Genomic DNA, 20,379 nt, shown 5'->3' on the forward strand with positions numbered 1-20,379 from the left:
ATGTAAGATTTAAAAAAAAAAAAAAACATTGGTTGGAAATATACACTCAGTGGGCACTTTATTAGACACAACCAAACTGTATAAAACAGCTGTATGATCTATTGCATCTCTTACAATTAAATACAACAGCCCTTCTGTAATATTTATTAACCCACATGCGACATCATACATGTGTAAAGTCAATTATATGTTTACCAGTGTGGTCAGTACTGGATTTTATTATATATATATATATATATATATATATATATATATATATATATATATAGAGAGAGAGAGAGAGAGAGAGTTTGGCGTCCTCCCTATTTATATACATGAGAGGATGAGAGAAACACATCAGTTCTAGAAGATATAAGTGATTTAACAAATCATTATATTATATTCTTAACAAAAAGTGAACATTAAAGGCATCATAAAAGTAGCAGAACAGTTGAACTGGACTGTATTTGATTGGACAGCTGTGCCTAATAAAGTGGACACTGACTGTATGGGGAGAGTTAAAGAAATACAAACCACAGAATATTCTGAAATAAATACAATTATGCTTTTGTTTAGCGTATATGTCTCAAACTACGACATTAAAATAGGAAGGAAAACCTTATTTTCCAGCCGTTAACCTCCAACACGGTGGGAGGCGGCATTTCACCACAGAGCCGTTGAGCTAAACCAAACCGACGACCCAACGGGCAGAAGAAAGGAACAGTTTGCCCCACCGGCGTTTTATTTAGCAGCAGAAGGTCGTCGGTATCTGGGCGATATTTGACATTACTCGGAACCAAAACCAGCCGAAATAATTTAACTTTGTTGTGAGTTTGGGGCTCGAACCGCGGAGGGATGTGAGTGTAGCTGAAAAGACAGCGAGACGCGGCTGTACGTCGCGTTTGTTCGGGCTCGTTATGAAACCGTGTTAGCTAACGTTCGCTAACGTTAGCAGCTGACTAACGTAACTAACGTTGGTTACGTTGACAGCTCTGAAAGCGGCCGGAGACGCTGCTCAAGTGAAGGTAGTCAACGAGTTTTTTCTCTCACAAGGTGGAATTAATTGTGATTTTATAAACCCGAAACTGAAGCAGGGTGGGTTTTTGACTGGAACCTTGAAATCCCACCGCCCACCGTTCTTGGAGCAGACCCCGGGATCAGCCTCTCAGACCCAGGATCCCTCTTTTCCTTGAACTGAGTGGCTGGTTTGATGGCAGCCACGGCCAGTGCCCGGCGATTACCCATGGGTGTGCGGACATTCAGTGACTTTCTGCAGATTGCCACTGTGGGCTCCCCTCGCTCGTGTCGCGCAGCGGTGCCAAGAGGATGCCTGCGACAAAACATCAGGTGAGCATCAGTTTATCATGATAGAAACATGTAAACATGCAAACAACTAGTATGCAAAAGTTGGGTTGATCACGGGGTAATAGCCAGGTCCGAAAACCCTCTGTGTTGCTCTGAATGCATGATCAATAACGGCCCGTAGTAATGAGACAGTGCTGGATATTGGAAATTGATTTTTGTTCCACATATTGGTCCATCCTTGAAGTGTAGGTGGCCGCAATTTGAATCTGTATTTAAGTATTAAAACCACAAAGCTCTTGCCCTAATAGAGAATAGTCACACTTAACAAAACATATGACTAACTTGATGAGGTTAACTTGTGACCTTTTGCCTTATTTGTACAGTTACATGTAAACCTTTCTTACAGCCCTGGACAACGTACATTCTTGATTTTTTGAAGCGAGAAGAAGTAAACACAACCTCTGCAGTAGACAGACATAAAAATTTGCATTACTCCAAATATTTTGCACTTTTTCTTACTATTTCATGTACTTATATGATAGGAAAAACAGGAATTGTGCTAATTTGGTTTTTTGAAAAGAAAGTGAAACTAAAAGAAAAGGGTGGGTTTTACATCAGGGCAGTGATCCAAAGCATATCTCAAAATCTACCATGTACCACTTCAGGAAACACTAGCTGAAGCTTTTGAAACGCCCCCCACTCAAAATCTGTGGGTAGCTTTTAGCAGGCGCCTACACCTCAGTGATGGACCACAATATATTGCTAAAGCTAATTACTAAGGCTCCAAAAAGGTAGAGTTTAAAAGGCTGAAGGTATCCATTCGTAAAAAGACATGGAGATTGCAGTGCTCCATCCTAATCACTTGATTCTGTTAACAGAACACAGGAAATAGAGCCCCTCAAAATAAAATCCCAAATCAACAAAATATAAAACTATATTCCTTTGTAAACTGTGAAAAAAAATCCAGAAGTAATGATGCTAGCTGGTAGTCATAAAACATTTGTCCACATTCAACAGTGTACCTACCGGAAAACAGAAGTGGTGCAACAAGGTGTTACAGTACAATACAACTAAGAAAATACCAGCACACTCACAACACAGAGCCCTTCCATTACCTCCTGATCCAGTGTGTGATGTGTACTCACTGACTTTAGTGACTGTAAACTAGAATGTAGTGGGGCTTTTTTTTTGTTGTGTACTGTTGCCTGTGTTGGGTTGAACTCTTTCCAGAATGTGGCTCACAGGACATTTTCTCTTACCTTTCAGACACTTGTCATCATGTGGCATTTTGATGACAAGAACTCCCAGAGTGCTTTGCCTTCAAGAGTGGGACACAATGACATCTGTTCCCCAAAGTAGAAACTTCATCAGCCTCACCAACAAAAGGAAGGAATACTCCGAGCGTAGGATACTTGGGTAATTTTCCAGTATTGGTAACAGTTGCATTATAATAACACTATATAACTGTATCTCTGAGTGGTTTTCCTTAACTTTTGAATACTTTCTGTCTTAGGTATTCTATGCAGGAAATGTATGATGTGGTGGCCAATGTTGACGATTACAAGCACTTTGTACCCTGGTGTAAGAAGTCCCAGACCATCATGAAAAGAGCAGGCCACTCCAAAGCTCAGCTTGAAGTGGGATTCCCTCCAGTGGTGGAGAGATACACATCTATGATCACGAGTGTCCGGCCTCATCTAGTCAAAGTAAGTGTCTTTCAGGCCTGTGAATGACAGTATATCTGATTTTATATTGTTGGAATACGTATAAATAACAGTTTAAATATCAGCTGAACTACCTGAACGTAAAGCTTACTGAGACATGAGTGTTTGTTATGTCAACATGTTTCTCTTTATGTGATTTTAGGCAGTGTGTACAGATGGAAAGCTGTTCAATCACCTGGAGACAATATGGCGCTTTAGTCCTGGCATTCCTGGTTACCCTCGCACCTGCACGGTAGACTTTTCTGTAAGTAGCCTGCAGCTTGCTTCCTGATTTATCGAGTGTGTGCCAGATCCTCTACCTCTCTTGATGGATCTTTTGTTATTTGACATTTTGGGGCAAATGTTTATTTGCTTAAATTATGCTAAGCTAACTGTAGCTTCATATTTATTGTACAGACATGAACGTGGTCTTGACAAGAAAGAAAATAAGCCTACATATATTTTATGACTCATCTATTCTCTCTGACATGCACTGAAAACATTGTTATTTTCCTACCTTCTACAGATATCCTTTGAGTTCCGCTCTTTGCTGCACTCCCAGTTAGCCACCATGTTCTTCGACGAGGTTGTAAAGCAAAACGTCGCCGCGTTCGAGCGGCGAGCTTGTAAGTTGTACGGCCCAGAGACTCGTATCCCGCGGGAGCTGATGTTCCACGAGGTGCATCAGACGTGATCTCAGCAGCTGTACATCCTCATCTGGCCTTAAACCATACCAACCTTTATTCCTTTTACCCATACAAACCTGCATGATGCTGCATAATTACCCCCTCCCCAATGCCCCGCACCTCAAGTCTCCATCGAAACATAGACATCATAGCGACTCCTGAAGATGTTAGACGTCCAACTCAAGCATTGTGTTGGAATATTAATAATTCTTCTTTTTCCAGCCCCAACAAATTCCTGCTTATCTCCCTCCTCCTCTTGTTGTAGTCTGTCCACTTCCTTGTCTACCTCCACTGAGGGGATACTTGTTTAGCACAAGGACCCCACCATTGCTCTTGCTCCATGGCAGTTACAAGCTGTATTTCTGAAAACAAAACAGTAAATCATTGCAACATCATGTTACCAGTGGTAGAGAGTCGACTATTATTTTAAATGAACAGCACAGTGACACTGAACAAAAACACCCTTTTTATTTTTTCTATAAAAGGCACAGAGGCCCTTTGATCCAGACTTCTGCTCGAGTCTTACAGTTCACTGTGACCTCAAAGTTACTTGTTGCGCTGACACTTTATCACGTCAAAGTGTGTCCAAGTTTTAGTTTTATCTCAGCACTTTGATCAGCTGATTATACTGTATTAAGAAAACTTTGCCTTCACTTTCATTGCTTACTTTTATTTCAGATGGACATTTTAATATATTGTTTGACATTTAGTGGTGCAAAACAATACTTCTTTTCATCCTTTTTAATTTATTCATCAGTGGTTATATGCAAAAGTTGTATTGTTTTATCGGGGATCGAATTAAATGTGCCATTGAGAGCGTCGTTGCTGTATGTTGTGACGATGCCGCTGAAGTGCAACATTTAGCGAAGGGAAAAAGGTCATTTCTTCATCAGTTAGCTGTGGCCTCAGTTAACCTCAAGGTTTGGGACATTTAGCTTTAACTTGGCTGTTGTTGTTGTTGTGCAGTGAGAAATGTGTTTTTGGACATTGAGACTTGGCCTGCTGGTTTTTAATAATGCCTTATTTTACAGCCCAGCACTAGTACTAACTATTAGGCAATTAACGGGGGGGGGGGTAACTTTGCACAAACAAGAGCACCTGAATGAATCCATGGACAGGCTGGAGAGTACTGTGAAATACTGTAACTGGGATTACAACACAGATGTCACAGATCATATAGGTTAACTACAACTTTATATTTGATAAATATATAGTTTGGTTTTGCAGATTCTTTAAGAAAGTAAAGATTAGACATTAAGAATAATGGGATAATCACAGTAAATGCCATTTTAAATCATGGCAGGTTTATTGATAGTGATCTGATTAGGCCATAGTTTGAATAATCCATCCATTGATCACTGCAGTAAAACAAACAGTTTGTAAAAGATGTTGTATAAGTTCATTTCTCTGCTTTCTGTGTGTTTTGTGGTCCATCTTCTGAAGGTCATCAGGAGGATGTTACTCCTGTCATATACATTGTTAGTGTAAAATACACTGGTGGGCTGTAGAATAAAACATTATCTTTTATCATTGTCTGTGGGTTACATGCTTATTCTTTGGGAAGGTTTAGCTTTTATTTATATTCATTTTGATGCATGGATGTAACTAACAAAGAGGCAAATATAGACATAGTGTTTACATGTTGCATTGTTTGGGCATGACTACATTTTGTTGGGATTTCATATCGAACCAGCCCATCACTTTATTCCACAATAAAGGGCTCATAAAGTTAATTGATTGCCATATTTTAGAGGTGACTGATGCGTTCAGGTTGCTGAAAGGTCAGTGGAAGAAGTCAGTCATTGTGTGACCTTCCTGGTAACAGGCGGTTCATTTTGTCCACATGCTCCAAGTCTCAAATTTCCAACAGAAAACTGAACTGTGGTTCTTTTTTTTTTTTTTTCCAAAGCTGGATTTTTGACTTCAAAGTTGATGTGTTTTTATTTTCTCTGTTAAAACGTTGATTTGGAAATGAAGGGATATTTACTCATCAATGCATGAAGAATGTTAAATCCAAGTTGGCCTGTGAATCAAAAAAAAATTGAACTTATTAAAAGAATTTTAAATGCCATTTTTGAGTGTTATATATATTTTTAAGCAATAAAATAGAGTTAGTCTATTTTATACCATATTGTCATGCTGTCAGTGATCAGACTTGATGTTGGATCATGCATCTCAAGTTTTTTTGTTTTGTTAAATACACTGCGCACAGATTTAATTTCATGCCAAGTTTAATTATTGTAGGTGCCAATATTCTGTTAACGGAGTAAAAATGAAAAATATTTTAAGAGAGGACAGAGAGAACAGAAGAGTATTTTTCCCCCGCAGTATATTTCCACATTAACTCTCAACTTGCAGGTGTATGAACGACCCTTGGTCTAGATAAATATGGTGGCCCAGTTTGTCGTACAAGGACGTAGATACATTACTGTCATGGACTGAGGTTTTGCTATGATAGAGAATATTGCCATCATTTTGCAGTCCTGTCACTTCTTATGTTGCAAGCTAAAATGTATCTTTGTAAATACTGTGGGTGTATTTTAAAGCTTTCGTATTTAAATAAAAAAAAAAGCTGGTAAGACTTATTTTCGTGTCATATGTTCTTCAGTGAGCAACCTTTACTATGAGGTTGTATTATGATGCATTTAAACAAAGCTTTCTGCCTAGTTTGACTGAGTTTTTATGCCATAGTAGATTTCTAAGCACTGCTTTGCCTTGTTGCCACAAAGTGCACATACTCAGACTGGGTATTGGTACAGTGACAGAGGGTGGACACAGCTCTCCAAAAGGCAGCTGACCGACAAGAAACCAGAGTGGGGTGCTGGTATGTGGGCCAGTTATTAATAACAGCTCAGAGGAGAGGTGGGTATTTGGACCATCTTCGTCCTTGATCTTGTCAATTGCATCTATTATGTAAAAGTCTGGCCTCAGCAGAGTAAGATGCCACAGAGAAGATGAAGAGAACTGAAAAAGCACAAATTCAAATTTAAGTCCAGAGAGGTAACTACTATAAGACATACTGATTTTGTCTTTGGGGTTGCTGTGTGTCTCAAAAGTAAAGTAAGTCAAGGTTTACTCAGTGAGATTTTACTCATTAATAGAGCAAGTGTGTTTTTTTTTAGGTTGAAATGTTGAGCTCGCGTTACAGATATGACAGGAATTCTCATAAAAGTCAGAGAGAGAGAGAGAGCTCATCCATCAACTGAGACACTGACCTGTTGTGTTTCAGCTCTGTATTTCATCACAGTGAAAAACCAGATAACTGCAATGACATCCTGCACAGTGAGTCCAAATAGGCCTTTTTCACAGCACACACTCTTAACTTGTTCTGGTGGGAAAACCCCAGGTGTTACTAAAAACATTAACGATGACTGGGACCCTTAAACTGAAGCAGCTACTGACTCCAGCCATCATTCATTTTATTATTTACAGCTGTGCTTTTCCTACTGTGACTTGTCCTTTGTGAAAAAACACCTTTGACCTGGATTATTTTACATGCAGTTTTCTAAACAATGATGAAAATTAGACCCAAGTGTTAATAAAAACCTTTATTTTTCATTTTTTGTTAGGTTTTCCAATATTTGCTCTTCAAGCTTTTCTTGCCCATTTGACCCATCCAGCCCCATCCCCCAAGTGTTTCTCTGATGAATCCATCTGCAATGTATTTTCCCAGTTATCATACACAACCTTTATGCTCCTCTACGATCAAAATAACCTCATCTCTTGAACGACCCACCACATGGAAGAATACTACAATAAAACACAAAAACAACAACCTGATAAAGCAGAAGGAAGATGGTAAGCAGAGCAGAGCAGAGAGACTCAAACATCTGAGCGAACTACTGACTAACACAGCAAGAATAATGTGGAGAAAGAAGAAAAAAAAAAAAAAAAACGATGCAAGAACTTAAACTACACAAAAATGGAGTGTTGACAAACCCAGAGTTTAAGAGCAAGCTTGAAACATTCAAGTGAAACACCTGAAAAACAGCACCGGCTAAGCCCACAGATCTAGGCAAACAATTGTGTATATACAAGATATAGCTGCAGCTTTTTCTTTTTTGTTCGTTGTTAAAATTTCAAAGTGACCAGCGAGACTGAATGTTACAGCGAGACTGGACACAAACTACACTGTGGGTAAACTATGGTAATCATTGTGGTTATTGCAAGCAAGTGATCGAGCTCATACATTCAAGCTATACATATATATACCTATGTACACAAAGTATAAATAAAACCACAAAATGAGAACCCAAAGATTATAGTTTTATACATATTCAACACCAAAAAAAGAAACCTCTGTAAAAGGTACACAATCAACCTGGGGGGGGCATCTAATGCTACAAATTAGGAAATCCAATCAAGCAAGTGCTCATTTTGGAGTAGTTGATGTTTAAAGCGCTCTCCTGTGGGGATAAAGTAACAAACAAACACTCAAAAAAGACAGGACTTCCAACAAAGTCCCCCTATCCCACTTTTCATTCAAGCTTGCTCTTAAGGATTTACCACAGGCTGCCAATTACAACACACTTTGCTCAAATCTTTATTTATCATGGTTACTGTACATGACTCTTGATTCTCTACCATTCAGAAGATCATTTGAGCAGAGACCCATTAAAAACAGGAAAGCATGTCAACAAAAATAGACAAGACAGTTATTTTGATCATAGAGGTAATACAGGTCATCATTAAAAAGAAAAAAAAACTACAAGTTGGAGAAGAAAGGGAGACCAAAGATTTAAAGGGGCAGTATCTTTTAACTGATTTTCATGCTTTTGAATGTATAGCTTGTTAATTTTACTAGTGAGGACCTTTTATTTTCTTATCTGGAGTGTTCATAAACGGGAGTGAAACGGATTTCTGGGTGGGATGACGTTGGGGGGGACATTGCATAGAAGTAAAACTAAGCTGAGAGTCTTAACTGGGGGGAGTCCTCTAAAACAAATCACTGCATTAGCCAAAAGCAGCAAAGGTTCAGTCAGGGTTTTAACTTTAGATCTCTAAAGAAATACAAAGGAAGTGCAATTCATTCCCACAATTCCCTTTGAATGCCACTGCCTATTCATAGTTCAGACCCAGTGCTCAATGACAAACACACAGGCACTGCACAGGGGAAAATCTTAGCGATGCTAGCAGACTTATAATGGTACATAGTTTGAGCCTACTATGGGTTACATATATGTGTGTCTGAAGCGTTCACCTTGCATGTTCCAAATATGGAGACGTGGTGGGAAAACTTGTCAGTGGTTAACTAAACACACTTAAACACTAATGGTGTGACGATTTAAAAGGCCCTTCTTTAGTGAAATGACATTAAAAGCGTACTGTCTCTTTGAATCCCATTGAATCCTTGGGGTTGGAAATGACAGGGGGTCGACTTATGTCTGCCTTTTTTTCATATTTCCACCTCCTCCCACCTTTCACACTAACCCCCAGCTCCTTTCAGGTGGCTCTTCAGCCTGACTTGGCTCCCACCAGTGTCATCAGTCCATCTGTGCTCATGGACTTGGGGCGCTCCAAGGGGAAGCCCAAGGCTCTACTCCACACCAGCTGAGCCAGCACACCGAGGGCTCGGGACACACCAAAGAGCACAGTGTAGTAATTCATCTCAGTCATTCCATAATACTGCAGACAGAGGAAAAACATATGGGTCAGGGTCTGTATTTGCTATCATAATATGATGAATACATGACTAAAATCCACCACGTGTGCCTTTACCTGCAGCAGCACTCCACTGTGAGCATCCACGTTGGGCCAGGGGTTCTTGGCCTTACCCTGCTCCAGGAGCACATTGGGCACAATCTTGTAAAGCTGGGCAACCAACTTGAACATGGGGTCGTTGGGGAGATGTTTCAGGGCAAATTCACGCTGGCAGGTGTAACGAGGGTCAGTCTTCCTCAGGACAGCATGGCCATAGCCTGGCACAACCTGCAGGCAAGAGAGAGGGAAAATTTTAACTTAACTTAACTTCTGAACCATGATAAGATCCCACTACTACTTGTAATCTTTGTGTAGCATTTTTAGAACGGTTAAGTTTTTACTATTGTACTGACTGTAATGACAATTAATTCAGCCTTGTTTATCACAAAAGAAAAGACATAAGCTACATAAAGCAAGTAAGACTAGATAGTCTATAAATAATTAGGGTTTTTAGAAGCACAGTCTCAAACTGTCAAAAAGAAAAAAAGCCCTTTTGGTTAAAGCCCGGTCACTCTTAATTTTCTTAAAATTCTAATAATCCTTTGTTGTACATGTCATATCAGCGTCACTATAATTATGAGTTTCTGAATTGTAAATAATATTCATGTCAAACATCCAAGTCATAATTACGCCCAGGAACCCTCCAATATATCTGACTTGGTACTTAATAATAATATGGAAGGGCCTCAAAGCAAAACAAATAAATATTCTTCACAAAAGCCAAATACCATTATTCAATCTAATTAAACCCAAACTTAATGGATGTGATGTCATAATGTCAATACAGTTTTTTAATCCTCACACGATCCATTTTGTGATCATACAACCATCTTGATGATGTGAACACAACAGACCATGGCAGCATGGCAGATATGACCCCTGACATCCAAGTTTACATACCATAAACCCAGTGTGGTTTATACTGAAAATACTGGATGTGAGAGCAATAATGAATTCATACTAATAACTACAAGTGGTGGTGAAAGTGGTGCATCTTTACCCTTCCAGACTTGAGTGTGTTCCAGATGTAATCCCTCATCCTCTCATCAGACACCTCTCCTCCCAGCTCCTTCTGCAGCGCGGTGAGCCACACCAGCACCTCCTGCGAGACGCAGAAGACAATGCACACTGATGAGTTATTATTGAAATTCAAAATACTTTACAGTCATTATACACAATTATTATTCATTCTGGATGACACAAAGTACATGATTATGACACTTCTCAGTAAACACACCTGCAGCAGAGACTAGTAAACACCAATTCACAAAGGCACGATCCAATTTCATTGGCTCTGGGAACATGAAATCTCTGCATCATGTTTGAAAAAAGCCCCAGGTCATTTTACTATAAAACTCTGGCAATTTGTCAAAATCATGACTATGTGGGCAATTTAAGGATTGAATGAAAGCCAAAACTGTCATCTTAAATAATACAACTGCAGCTAATTAGCCAATAATAAAACTGATGAAGTAAGTATTGGGAACTTTGACAGCTTACGGACTTACTGCAGCAGGTGTGAGCTTCCCTGAACAATGGCAAACAAGCTAAGATTAATTCAACTCCAAAGTAAGTCTTACAGTTCAACAGTGAGGCAGCCTGTGTGTCATTATTTTTGTCCTCAGTGCTGTTCACCTGCTGTGCTGACATGTGACACCGCAGTGAGGAAAAAAAGAAAAACAGAAACTCCAGCCTGAACTGTCAAAGTCATGAGACAGGAGCTAACGTGTTTCAATAGGCCTTTTACAGCAGATACTTTAACTTGTCATAGTAAGAAAAGCACAGGTGTTACTAATAACATTAACGATGGCTCAGTTCTACTCAAGTGTCACACTAGGACTTGACAGTGTGACTGTGAGCCAGTATGAAAAAGTGGAATTCAGCCAACATTAGATGTATTAGTAGCTTCCGTGCCTTTCCTTCTGATGCATGTCAAAATGTCTCCCAAAGACCACGGCTTTGCACCAACTTCTGAAACCATAAAAGCTGCATTTTCTATATGTAAAAATGTTGATTTGCTTGCTACAAACCTGATTGGCCAGGCCGTGCAGAGGACCAGCCAGACCGTTCATGGCGGCGCTGAAGGACAGGTAGGGGTCAGACAGGGCACTACCCACCAGGTGGCTGGTGTGGGCACTGACATTGCCTCCTTCGTGATCGCTGTAACATTTAAAAAGAGGAAAATTTCCACATCAAACATGTTGACTCAGCAAAGCAGCCTGACAGTAAATTTTGGCATCCATTCCACTGCATTCAGTAGTTGTTGGATACTGCATCCAGTCACTGAAATGTGAAGAGGACATCTGTGCACTCTCCTAGGTGCAGTCTGAATGTTAAATAAATTTACCTGTAGGGACTGCAACACCCTGGTGCCTTTACTCTGATAATGTGTCACTTTGATTACACATTTTCTGCTTTGTGCACAAGTTTAATCACTAAACAAACGGTCAAAGTGGAACAGCAGAAGTTTCACCACACGAATGACTGCATTAGTGAAGATACTACTGAAAACTGTCTCACATGCCCAGACTTATCATAACACCAGTGTGCACTCAGGTAAGGTGCCTCAAGTTAATCATGTACAGTGAACAAACTCATTAAATGTGAAATCCAATCCATATCATTCTTACATTACATTTTGACATTATGCTCACTGTAATAGAATTGGGAGATATCTGCCCATTATTTCAATTAAGCTGATAAGACAATATTTTCAAACACTATGGTTCTTTTTCCTTTTCTTTGGCATGAAAATCTGTGAATAAAATCAAGAATATCTTAGTACTTGGGCACAGAGAACTCACCCATCTGTTTCAAATGAGTCTAACTTTTACAGAAAAGCTGTATAAATCCTCAGAAAATGCTGAGAATCTCATTTCAAAAATCAAACCTAGTTTATAAACTATAGAAAGAGAAAGTTTTTCAAGTTGAACCTGTGGATGGTGAGGTAGAGCCTCATTAGCTCAGTGAACTGGGGTTCACTGTAGCCCAGCATGTTAGTGAAGTTGTGGGACCAGTCCAGGTTGGAGTCGATGGCTCCGATGCTGCTGCCTTCGCGGTACAGGTTGCGGTAGATCTTGGCAGCAATGCAGGGCAACTTGGCAATCAAGTCCATGGAGTCTTCATAGACAAACTAAGAGAGGTAATGTAAAAGGATTTGGAAAGAACATGAAACCAGACAAAAGTCTACAGCCATGATAACAGTTCTGTGAGACTGTAATGCTCTTCATTAAAGCAAAGAAATGTTGTATTTGTATAAATTGGATTCATAATCTGAGGACAATAAATGTCTGTACGGAATTTAATGGCAATCCACCTAACAGTCAAGATATTTCACTGAACTAACAGACCAATATCCCTGGTGCCAAGCTACGAGTAAGATTTAAGAGAAGCCAAAATAGTTGTAAACTCACCTCCCAGTACTTGGACTTGTGGACACCCTCAGAGTAAGCCCGTGCAAAGCTGCTCTCGCTGTTCAGAGCTGTGATGGCAGCACTGAACTGAGACATGGGGTGCAGGTTTGTGGGGAAATTATCCAACATGGTGACAACATGAGAGGGAAGTGCTGCTCTCTTTGCCCACTCTTTGGACACCCAGTTCACCTGAGGGAAGAGAAGCACACTGTGTAAGTAACTTGGTTGACTTTTTCCATCAACTTTACAAGCTGTTGCCGAGGTGTGCTGCAAAGAGGATCTAACTTATCCTTAGCTGACTTATACATAACATCAGATAAAAGGGTCAAGATGTGAAACTTATTTCAGTGAAAAGTTGTAGTACGCCAGAACAATGAAGCCTTATCAGTTATCCTTAAATCACTCTTCTAGGAGATAGCTGGCAGCAATAAAGTGCCTATTTAAGGTGCAGACTACGTCTTGTCAGAGTCATAAAGCAATCTTTATACAAGAGTTTCCTGGAGTCATACATTATTGAAAAAGTCATTTACACTGCTTCTGCTGCCAAACATCTTGTGATCCACTTTCCCATGTTCATATCAAGGTGACAGAAATGCCTCACCTATAACTGATCTGTGGAAAGTCACCTTCACCTAACACTTGTTATTTTGCAGGAATACTCACTTTTGATGATGCTGAAAACAGTGTGGGGAAATTTTGTAAAAATTGTGTGTCTAGAGATGCCAGCACTGACAGATGGATAGAAAGATGAACGGCTGCACAGTTCTCACTCAGTATAACTCTAAAGTACAACAAACTTAACAACTCCAGCCGCCTTCTCCCACTCACCTGCTCCTCAGTGGGCACCTGCCCTGTGACCAGCAGCCAGAAGAGACCCTCAGGCAGCGGCTCCTCACCTCCTGGAGCTTTAGGCAGCAACTTCTGACACTCTGGAATGCTGTAGCCCCTAAAACGGATTCCCTGTTTATCAGTGGAGAGAGAGGAAAAGACAGAAAAATAAATGCTTGTTGTGACAAACATATAGCCAAATTCTCCTGAAACGTACCATCAAGCAAGTGTTGGCAAGCTGGAAACATAAGCTCTAGTTCTACCAACTAATTTAGAGGATTCAGTATCACACTCCGATGTGGTGGTCTGCTAACAAGGCGTATGAAGACAGAGCCACTGTGCCACTGAAAGCTCTACGCTTCAGTAAGAAAGCAATCAAGTGCCTATAAGGAAGCCTGGTCTCCAAGGGTCCCAGAGAGTTCAAATTACAGCCACTGTAAGAAAATCTACCATCAGGAAGCTTTATAATTCAGCAGATTGACTATAGCCTGACCAATACTGCACATGTGAGGCTAATCCTGAAAGATATTAGTCCAATAACAATATATCAGCCAAAAAGATTGTATAACATTTTAGAGAACTTTTAAACAACAAACTTTCTATGGATCCTATTGATTTATTTATTTATTTTCCCTCTCAAGGATTGTGATCAAGTTACAAACCAAGCAGCACATTATACAGAAAAATGAACTTCTCACAGCTCACAAGCAGACAGTCCATGTAATGGTGACTAAATTACCTCAAACCTAGTTCAGCAGTTTTGTCCTGAACTTGCTTGTTACTTATCTGTCAAAATATATACCCATATCATTATATCTGCAGTAAATTAAGATTGGGTGACGGATAGCCTTGTTCTAGTACTGACCTCCTCAGGATCCAAAACAGAGGTCTCGTACACCAGACCCTTCATTCCCCTCATACCTCCATAGACCTGTGGAGGACAAAACACAAGGACATGCAGACATTACATACTGAAAACCACAACTACAGCTTTACAACACTGGATATTTTTGAAATCATATTTAAGGCATTTTGGGCCTTTATGAGACAGTGACAGTTGAGCTAGACAGGAAATGTGGGGAAAGAGAGCAGAGGAATGACATGCAGCAAGGCACCCAGCCAGCCGAGAGTCAAACCAGCTGCTCAGGATATATGCACCCGCATGGTATGCACCCTAAATATTCAGCCATCAGGTCGCTCTTCAACACTGCATTTTTAAGCAAAAATCCACTGACTGTTAAAAGTCAATCATGTTTTTGAAACTCAACAATCAGTAGCTAAATATTAGAAATAACCTTTATTTACCATTTAATAATAAATACATTTAGATGTACAGTACAAGCCACAGCTTAATGGTTATTTGTTGTTTCAAAGTGAAACAGGCCCGGTAACTGAGAAAATTTTCTAAAATCCCCATGGCTATCAGCCAGAGGTCAGAGGTGAAGTGAGAGATAAACAGAGGAGGATGATGCACCTGTTGTTGCAATGGTGTTTGTGCGTGTCTGAAACTGGCAGTGTGCAATGTGCAGTAGATGTTTGAGTGACTCAGCTAAAATGTCTCTGTTGGCAGGAAGCAGTTCATATTGTGACCTCTGAGGGAGATGACCGCACAGTGATACCTGACACAGTAAATACTGCTGGGCAGGCCTAGATGGATTAGGTGAGGCCATCATGCCACATCTAATCTGCATCATGGCTGATGGCCCACATGCTCTTTCCTAAATTGATATAATGGATCTCAAGAAGCTGGCTTGGTTTTTAAACTGGTTTGTAGTTCTAATTTTAGTCTGGTCCCTTAACACGGGTAAATGATCCTGCCTATTTTGACCAACATCTGAAGAGTTACTCACCATGTCAACAGTAATCTGTCCTATGTTGGTTTTGCCATACTGTTGTTTAAAGTTCTTGATCCTGGTCTGTTCTTTAGGGATAAGGTCTGCCAGAACATCCTTCAGATTCTGCAAAAACAACATTTAGTCATCAGTGACGCCTTGGATCGAACATCCAGTCTTAAAATAAAACACATTCCTCTTATGTGAACTGGGGTTAATTAAACAGACTTTATGTAAACATTTCAGAGGAATAGAAATTGATCCATAGCGCCTTTTCCAGTGACCACACATAAATTACCCACTTATATGACAGAATAGAAACCTGGGATAATTTAAACCAAGCAGACAACCTTGGAGTGAACTGAGTGTTCTTACTGTTGTTGATGCGCTGGCATTTCTGGCAGCCACAAGAAAGTAGGTGGCATTCTGTGGAATAGACAAAGAAATAATAAAATTTTAAGTATTAGTATCACGACCAAAAAAGTTAAAGGTCATAGCAGCATTTCTAAACCACCAAAGCTTGTTATATATAAAACTGAGACAACCTGGTAGCAGTCCCAAATATTTTGGACATCAACATAACATTGTTGTGACTTTCTATAAGTTTGAAAGTGAAATGACCTTCCAACCCTGTTAACATGGAGGACTGCTGTTGACAGTCACCCAGTTCAAAGCGTCTGTGAGCTGAGTAAACCAAAACAGACTTTATAATCAACCACCCTTAAGTAGTTTTCAAAACTCATTTCCAGACTCTTCACATTATAATTTCAGGTACTTTCTGACTATTTCTGACTCATTTATCCTGAAGTACATGAGTGCAGTTAATATAAGCATTTAATCAAGGATATTAATTATTATACCTTTTTCCCTTTTTACTTCTCCCCTCTGCATACCTTCAGTTCCTCTGGGCATCGTCTCAAAAAAGTTCTCAATTTGTCTCTTCTATCCATTTTTATCTTTATTATACTAAGTTGACTGGTGGTTAATTTCTACCACAATTCTTCCAAAATTTACACTGAAGTTAACTGAGATGAAGCAGCTGGGCAGATCACTACAAACAGCTGCAACAAAACTACTAGCGAGGATTACTCAGGGACACTCCTCATCTGATACATGGGCATTACCCAACCAAAAAATCTATTCACAAACTGAAGGATTGGTTGCCAAAGATGTGAACATGTTCTGAGTCACACAAATATTGCTCCACTTCTATCAAACAGCACAGCGTGTCATTTAAAAAGCTACATGCTACACAATCACACGCCAGTTTACAAAGTCAATATGAATGATTGATTCACGTGCTCATGTGGTTTCTAGTTTTCCATAATTCTGATGCCGGCTCTGATTCTTTTAGCTACAGTACAAACATTTACTATCACTGTTTATATTGTTTTATATGTTTTTGGATTTAACTCTTGGTAAAACATAAGACTACCACCACAGGCATTCTTGGTTCCAATTCAAAGTGAGTTAGCCTAACTAGTCACAACTTAGGAATTTCATGCTAGTTGATGAAACTCATTCAGGTTGTTTAGTGATAAACTCCTTCATATCAAGACATGAAAGGAAAGGAACCAACCGCTACTAATGTGAATGTGTAATCTGATTGAATTAGTTTTAAACAGAATTAAACACCTTGTATAAACAGGCTGTAACATGAGTCACAAAAAATTTTTACTGACGTAAATAAACCACATTTTTATAAGGTAATTTTTGCATGACTGAGATAAGCCCCAAGCAGGTGGAAAACTAGGGCAACAATACATCAATTAGATAGTGAAAAGAAAATTAATAAGCACCTGTTTTGTTAAGAAAAATCACACATTACATAGAGAATCCAAACATTTCTAGATAATGAATTAATGATGCACAGGCCTATAAGCCTTATAATGTTGCTGGAACCTGGACAAGACTAGGGGACGTAAGAGAGATTAAAGAGTGTCTATCCCTGGTTATGAAAGTGTTTGGAAGGCAGTAATCTTGTTGGAAGCTCAGTGACAGCAGTGAGAAGTCGAGCCTGCTGCTGGTCACCACTGTAACAGGACTCCTCTGTCAGCTTATTAAAATTATCAATGGGTGAGGGAGGAGTCTGGGGGACAGGTGACAGCTGGCTCTGCTCCCACTGGGATCCCCTTCTCAAAGCCACAACTGGTGGGGTGGATAAGAAGACTGACAAGCCTCACCTAAACAAAAGGTAGGATCTTGCGTCACCACTCACTACACACACATACACTACACAGCTGAGAGAGAGATTATGTAACAGCTCAGGGTCTTAAATATAGGAGAGCCAGTTCCACTCAGTCACTCAACTTCCACCAGTCTGGGAAAAAGGTTATAGCAGCTACAGGGAGGGTAGGGGAGTCAACCCAGTGTCTGCGTAAAAGAAACACATGAAATACCTGATTTACCAGTGACTAAACATTCTCTTGAGTCAATAAAACTAAACATACATCCTCTGGCAGAAGAACCACTGGCACATGTTTTGTCTGTTAATAACGCTTGATTGCTATCTGTGTATTGCCTATTTGGTGAATCCACATTTCCCCTTTTTCCTGCACTTACAAGAATCAAGTTTTGACATTTAAGCATAGTGAAATTTGGAGATATATTAAAGTCAATTAAATGTATCTTCTTTAAAAATCAAACAAAAAGCAAAATGATCTGATCATCATGGGACATCCACATTTAAACTGTCCTTCTTGTCAACATGTGAATCATATGATTTTCCTGCAATAGCTCGGGGACAAAACATTTTATGGTCAAAGAATGTTATGTAAGTGCAAGAAAAGCGTACTAATAAACCTCCAGAGCAAAGATTACATCTGATAAGAGAGAAAGGGTGAGTGTGACACAGGTTAGTTGCACATACTCCTAATTACAAGACTGATAACAGGGGCACAATACCCCATGGTTTGTCCAGAGGTCAAGGAAGGAAACCACTGAGTCAGTGATTACCATAGGAGACAATATGAAGTAATAAATACTTAAGCAGTGGGTGATATGAGGGTTGTTTAGTTCAAGTTATCTAGGCTGAGAGGTCAGTGGAGTAAGACAGTAGGCTACAGTCACTGGAAGGTTACTTACTGAATCACTGATTGGCAGCCAAAGCATACTAACCATTTAACTATTAAGGCAAATCCCATTTCTTAATTACATGCTGACAATGCAAGATAAGCCATCAGATAATAGGTATTCAAATTGTTACCTGAATTCACTCTCAAGCACTCGAATCTGCAGTGTTTAATCTGAGTGTTAAATTAACTTTTACACTTTAGGAGCATAAAAAGATATTTTGAGGACCTCGTTAATTGATGTGACTTTAGATAAATGGCTGAAATGTTGAGGTGAAGGTCAACGGGGGTGGTGAGAAAACACAAAGGTGAAGATCAGTTTAAAAGCAATCACAGCATCTGCAACCGGTTAAATGTATTTCTTTCTTACTACGGACAAAGAAACGGGTAAGTTAACGCGGTCGGTTCGCTGCTAGTTAAAGAAACATGTCCGGTCTGTGACAATACCAGGCCAGCATTAGGAAGGTACTTAAGCTAACGTTAGCTAACAAGGCACAAGTTCACAAACAATGCAACTCAAACATTATAGCATCGTTGTATAAAATAACACGGAGTAAAGACGACTCTTAAAACCCTTAACACTGTTTTATCCGTTATTAACGGCGCTCTTGGTCAACAACATTTCATAGTGTGGTTGACAGGGCTAACCTGGCTAACGTTAACTAGCCTGCCGTTACGTTGTTAGCCGTTAGCTACCAAGGTAACGTCCACACATCTTTTACTGAGAAAGTGGCATCGAGGCCGTTTCTCGTGCTCTTACCTTTGAATTGAGGAGTTTAGGCGCTAGCCTGCTGATAGTGAGAAAGGACATTGTGTCTGTGTAAAAGTGTTATTTCCACTTATTCTGTACAACTAAGGACGCCGCTGCCAGTGCACCACGGAGCTGGTTGAAGGTGCCCCTCCAGAAAGCAGAAGGTTGAAGAGGGATTCGGGCCCGCAAGTAGCAGCATTGTTGATTGGACGATGCGCCGGATCGCTGAAATAGCGTAGAGTGATCTGATTGGCTAGAGCGCTACTGGGCGCACCCTGATTGGATAGAGGCTTGCTCATTGCATGTGACGACAACTCACGATCAGGGTCTGTTCAAGAACATACCTTATAAAGCCTATGCACTGTTCTATTGAGTTAAATCAAGACTATTGTGATACTGAGTACCTTTACTAATCTTTATCATGTTTAGGAGCAAGTGCTTCCTCTGCGCAGAAGTAGTTAAAGGGAAACTTTCATGTGGCTCCAATTCAATGGGCTGAAAATCGATGAGGAGCACTGAGATTGATTATCAGAATTTAAGTGAATATTGTCTGCCTTCATGGACTGCATTAGTTTTAGTAATGTGTTCCTAACAAACTGCCAGCTGAGAGTATATATTATTTATATCTACAGATGCATGTCTTTGCATTGGAAAACGTAATATCTGTGGCCCTGATCTTTGTATTCATTTGCAGCGATGATATCAGATAATGTCTGCTGTGAATGTCACAGGCAGCGGTACTTTTGCAGAGATCAAAGTCAGTATTTACCAAGTGTTAGCACATGAGAGGTTTCATAATTATCCCTCTAAATGGCTGTGTTAGACTACAGTCATGATTATTAGTGAAGGAACCAAAATAGATTTTGCTGTAAAACAAGGAGTTCAAACTTTATTGACAGGGATTGCTGGAAAAAAAGGAGTAGCTGGTTGTCTAGAGTCAAGGGCATTCATTTTCAAACCAACTGCATGCAGTTTACCAGTATGGTTTGGTTGATAGACTGATGGTCAAGCCCACTGCCTGTGCGGACTGTGATGTAATGGCTCAACAGTTTGTCGAAAGATATAATTTAATTCTGCATTACACAAGAAATGACTAAAATGCCAAGACATA

The 20,379-nt window shown here is 39.8% G+C and overlaps 2 protein-coding genes across 2 annotated transcripts; one reads left to right on the forward strand and one right to left on the reverse strand.

Annotated features, from left to right (window-relative positions):
• Positions 1-671: 671 nt before the first annotated feature.
• On the forward strand, positions 672-5,744 carry coq10a (coenzyme Q10A). The gene is made up of 5 exons (XM_018679002.2): positions 672-1,326; positions 2,551-2,700; positions 2,798-2,990; positions 3,151-3,252; positions 3,514-5,744. Exons 1-5 carry the CDS (start codon positions 1,190-1,192, stop codon positions 3,679-3,681), a joined length of 750 nt encoding a protein of 249 aa, XP_018534518.1. The 5' UTR covers positions 672-1,189; the 3' UTR covers positions 3,682-5,744.
• A 1,462-nt stretch (positions 5,745-7,206) lies between these two features.
• On the reverse strand, positions 7,207-19,446 carry cs (citrate synthase). Its single transcript, XM_018679114.2, has 11 exons — positions 19,278-19,446; positions 15,822-15,872; positions 15,465-15,572; positions 14,480-14,545; positions 13,615-13,746; positions 12,787-12,975; positions 12,307-12,506; positions 11,404-11,533; positions 10,374-10,475; positions 9,392-9,601; positions 7,207-9,298 (listed from the first exon to the last, which is right to left on the reverse strand). The coding sequence occupies exons 1-11, from the start codon at positions 19,326-19,328 to the stop codon at positions 9,128-9,130; spliced, it is 1,410 nt and encodes a 469-aa protein (XP_018534630.1). The 5' UTR covers positions 19,329-19,446; the 3' UTR covers positions 7,207-9,127.
• Between the last annotated feature and the right edge of the window lie 933 nt (positions 19,447-20,379).

This window comes from Lates calcarifer, linkage group LG6, assembly GCF_001640805.2.
Source record: "Lates calcarifer isolate ASB-BC8 linkage group LG6, TLL_Latcal_v3, whole genome shotgun sequence".
Lineage (NCBI taxonomy): Eukaryota > Metazoa > Chordata > Actinopteri > Centropomidae > Lates > Lates calcarifer.

Excerpts from the sequence above, each read along its gene's own strand:
- cs (XM_018679114.2), bottom strand. The coding sequence starts at position 19,328 with ATGTCCTTTCTCACTATCAGCAGGCTAGCGCCTAAACTCCTCAATTCA. Across the intron at positions 13,747-14,479 it reads CTGTTTTGGATCCTGAGGAG|GGAATCCGTTTTAGGGGCTA; the intron begins GTCAGTACTAGA and ends ACTGATAAACAG. Across the intron at positions 9,602-10,373 it reads ACACACTCAAGTCTGGAAGG|GTTGTGCCAGGCTATGGCCA; the intron begins GTAAAGATGCAC and ends TCTTGCCTGCAG.
- coq10a (XM_018679002.2), top strand. The coding sequence starts at position 1,190 with ATGGCAGCCACGGCCAGTGCCCGGCGATTACCCATGGGTGTGCGGACA. Across the intron at positions 1,327-2,550 it reads TGCCTGCGACAAAACATCAG|ACACTTGTCATCATGTGGCA; the intron begins GTGAGCATCAGT and ends CTTACCTTTCAG. Across the intron at positions 2,701-2,797 it reads TCCGAGCGTAGGATACTTGG|GTATTCTATGCAGGAAATGT; the intron begins GTAATTTTCCAG and ends TTTCTGTCTTAG.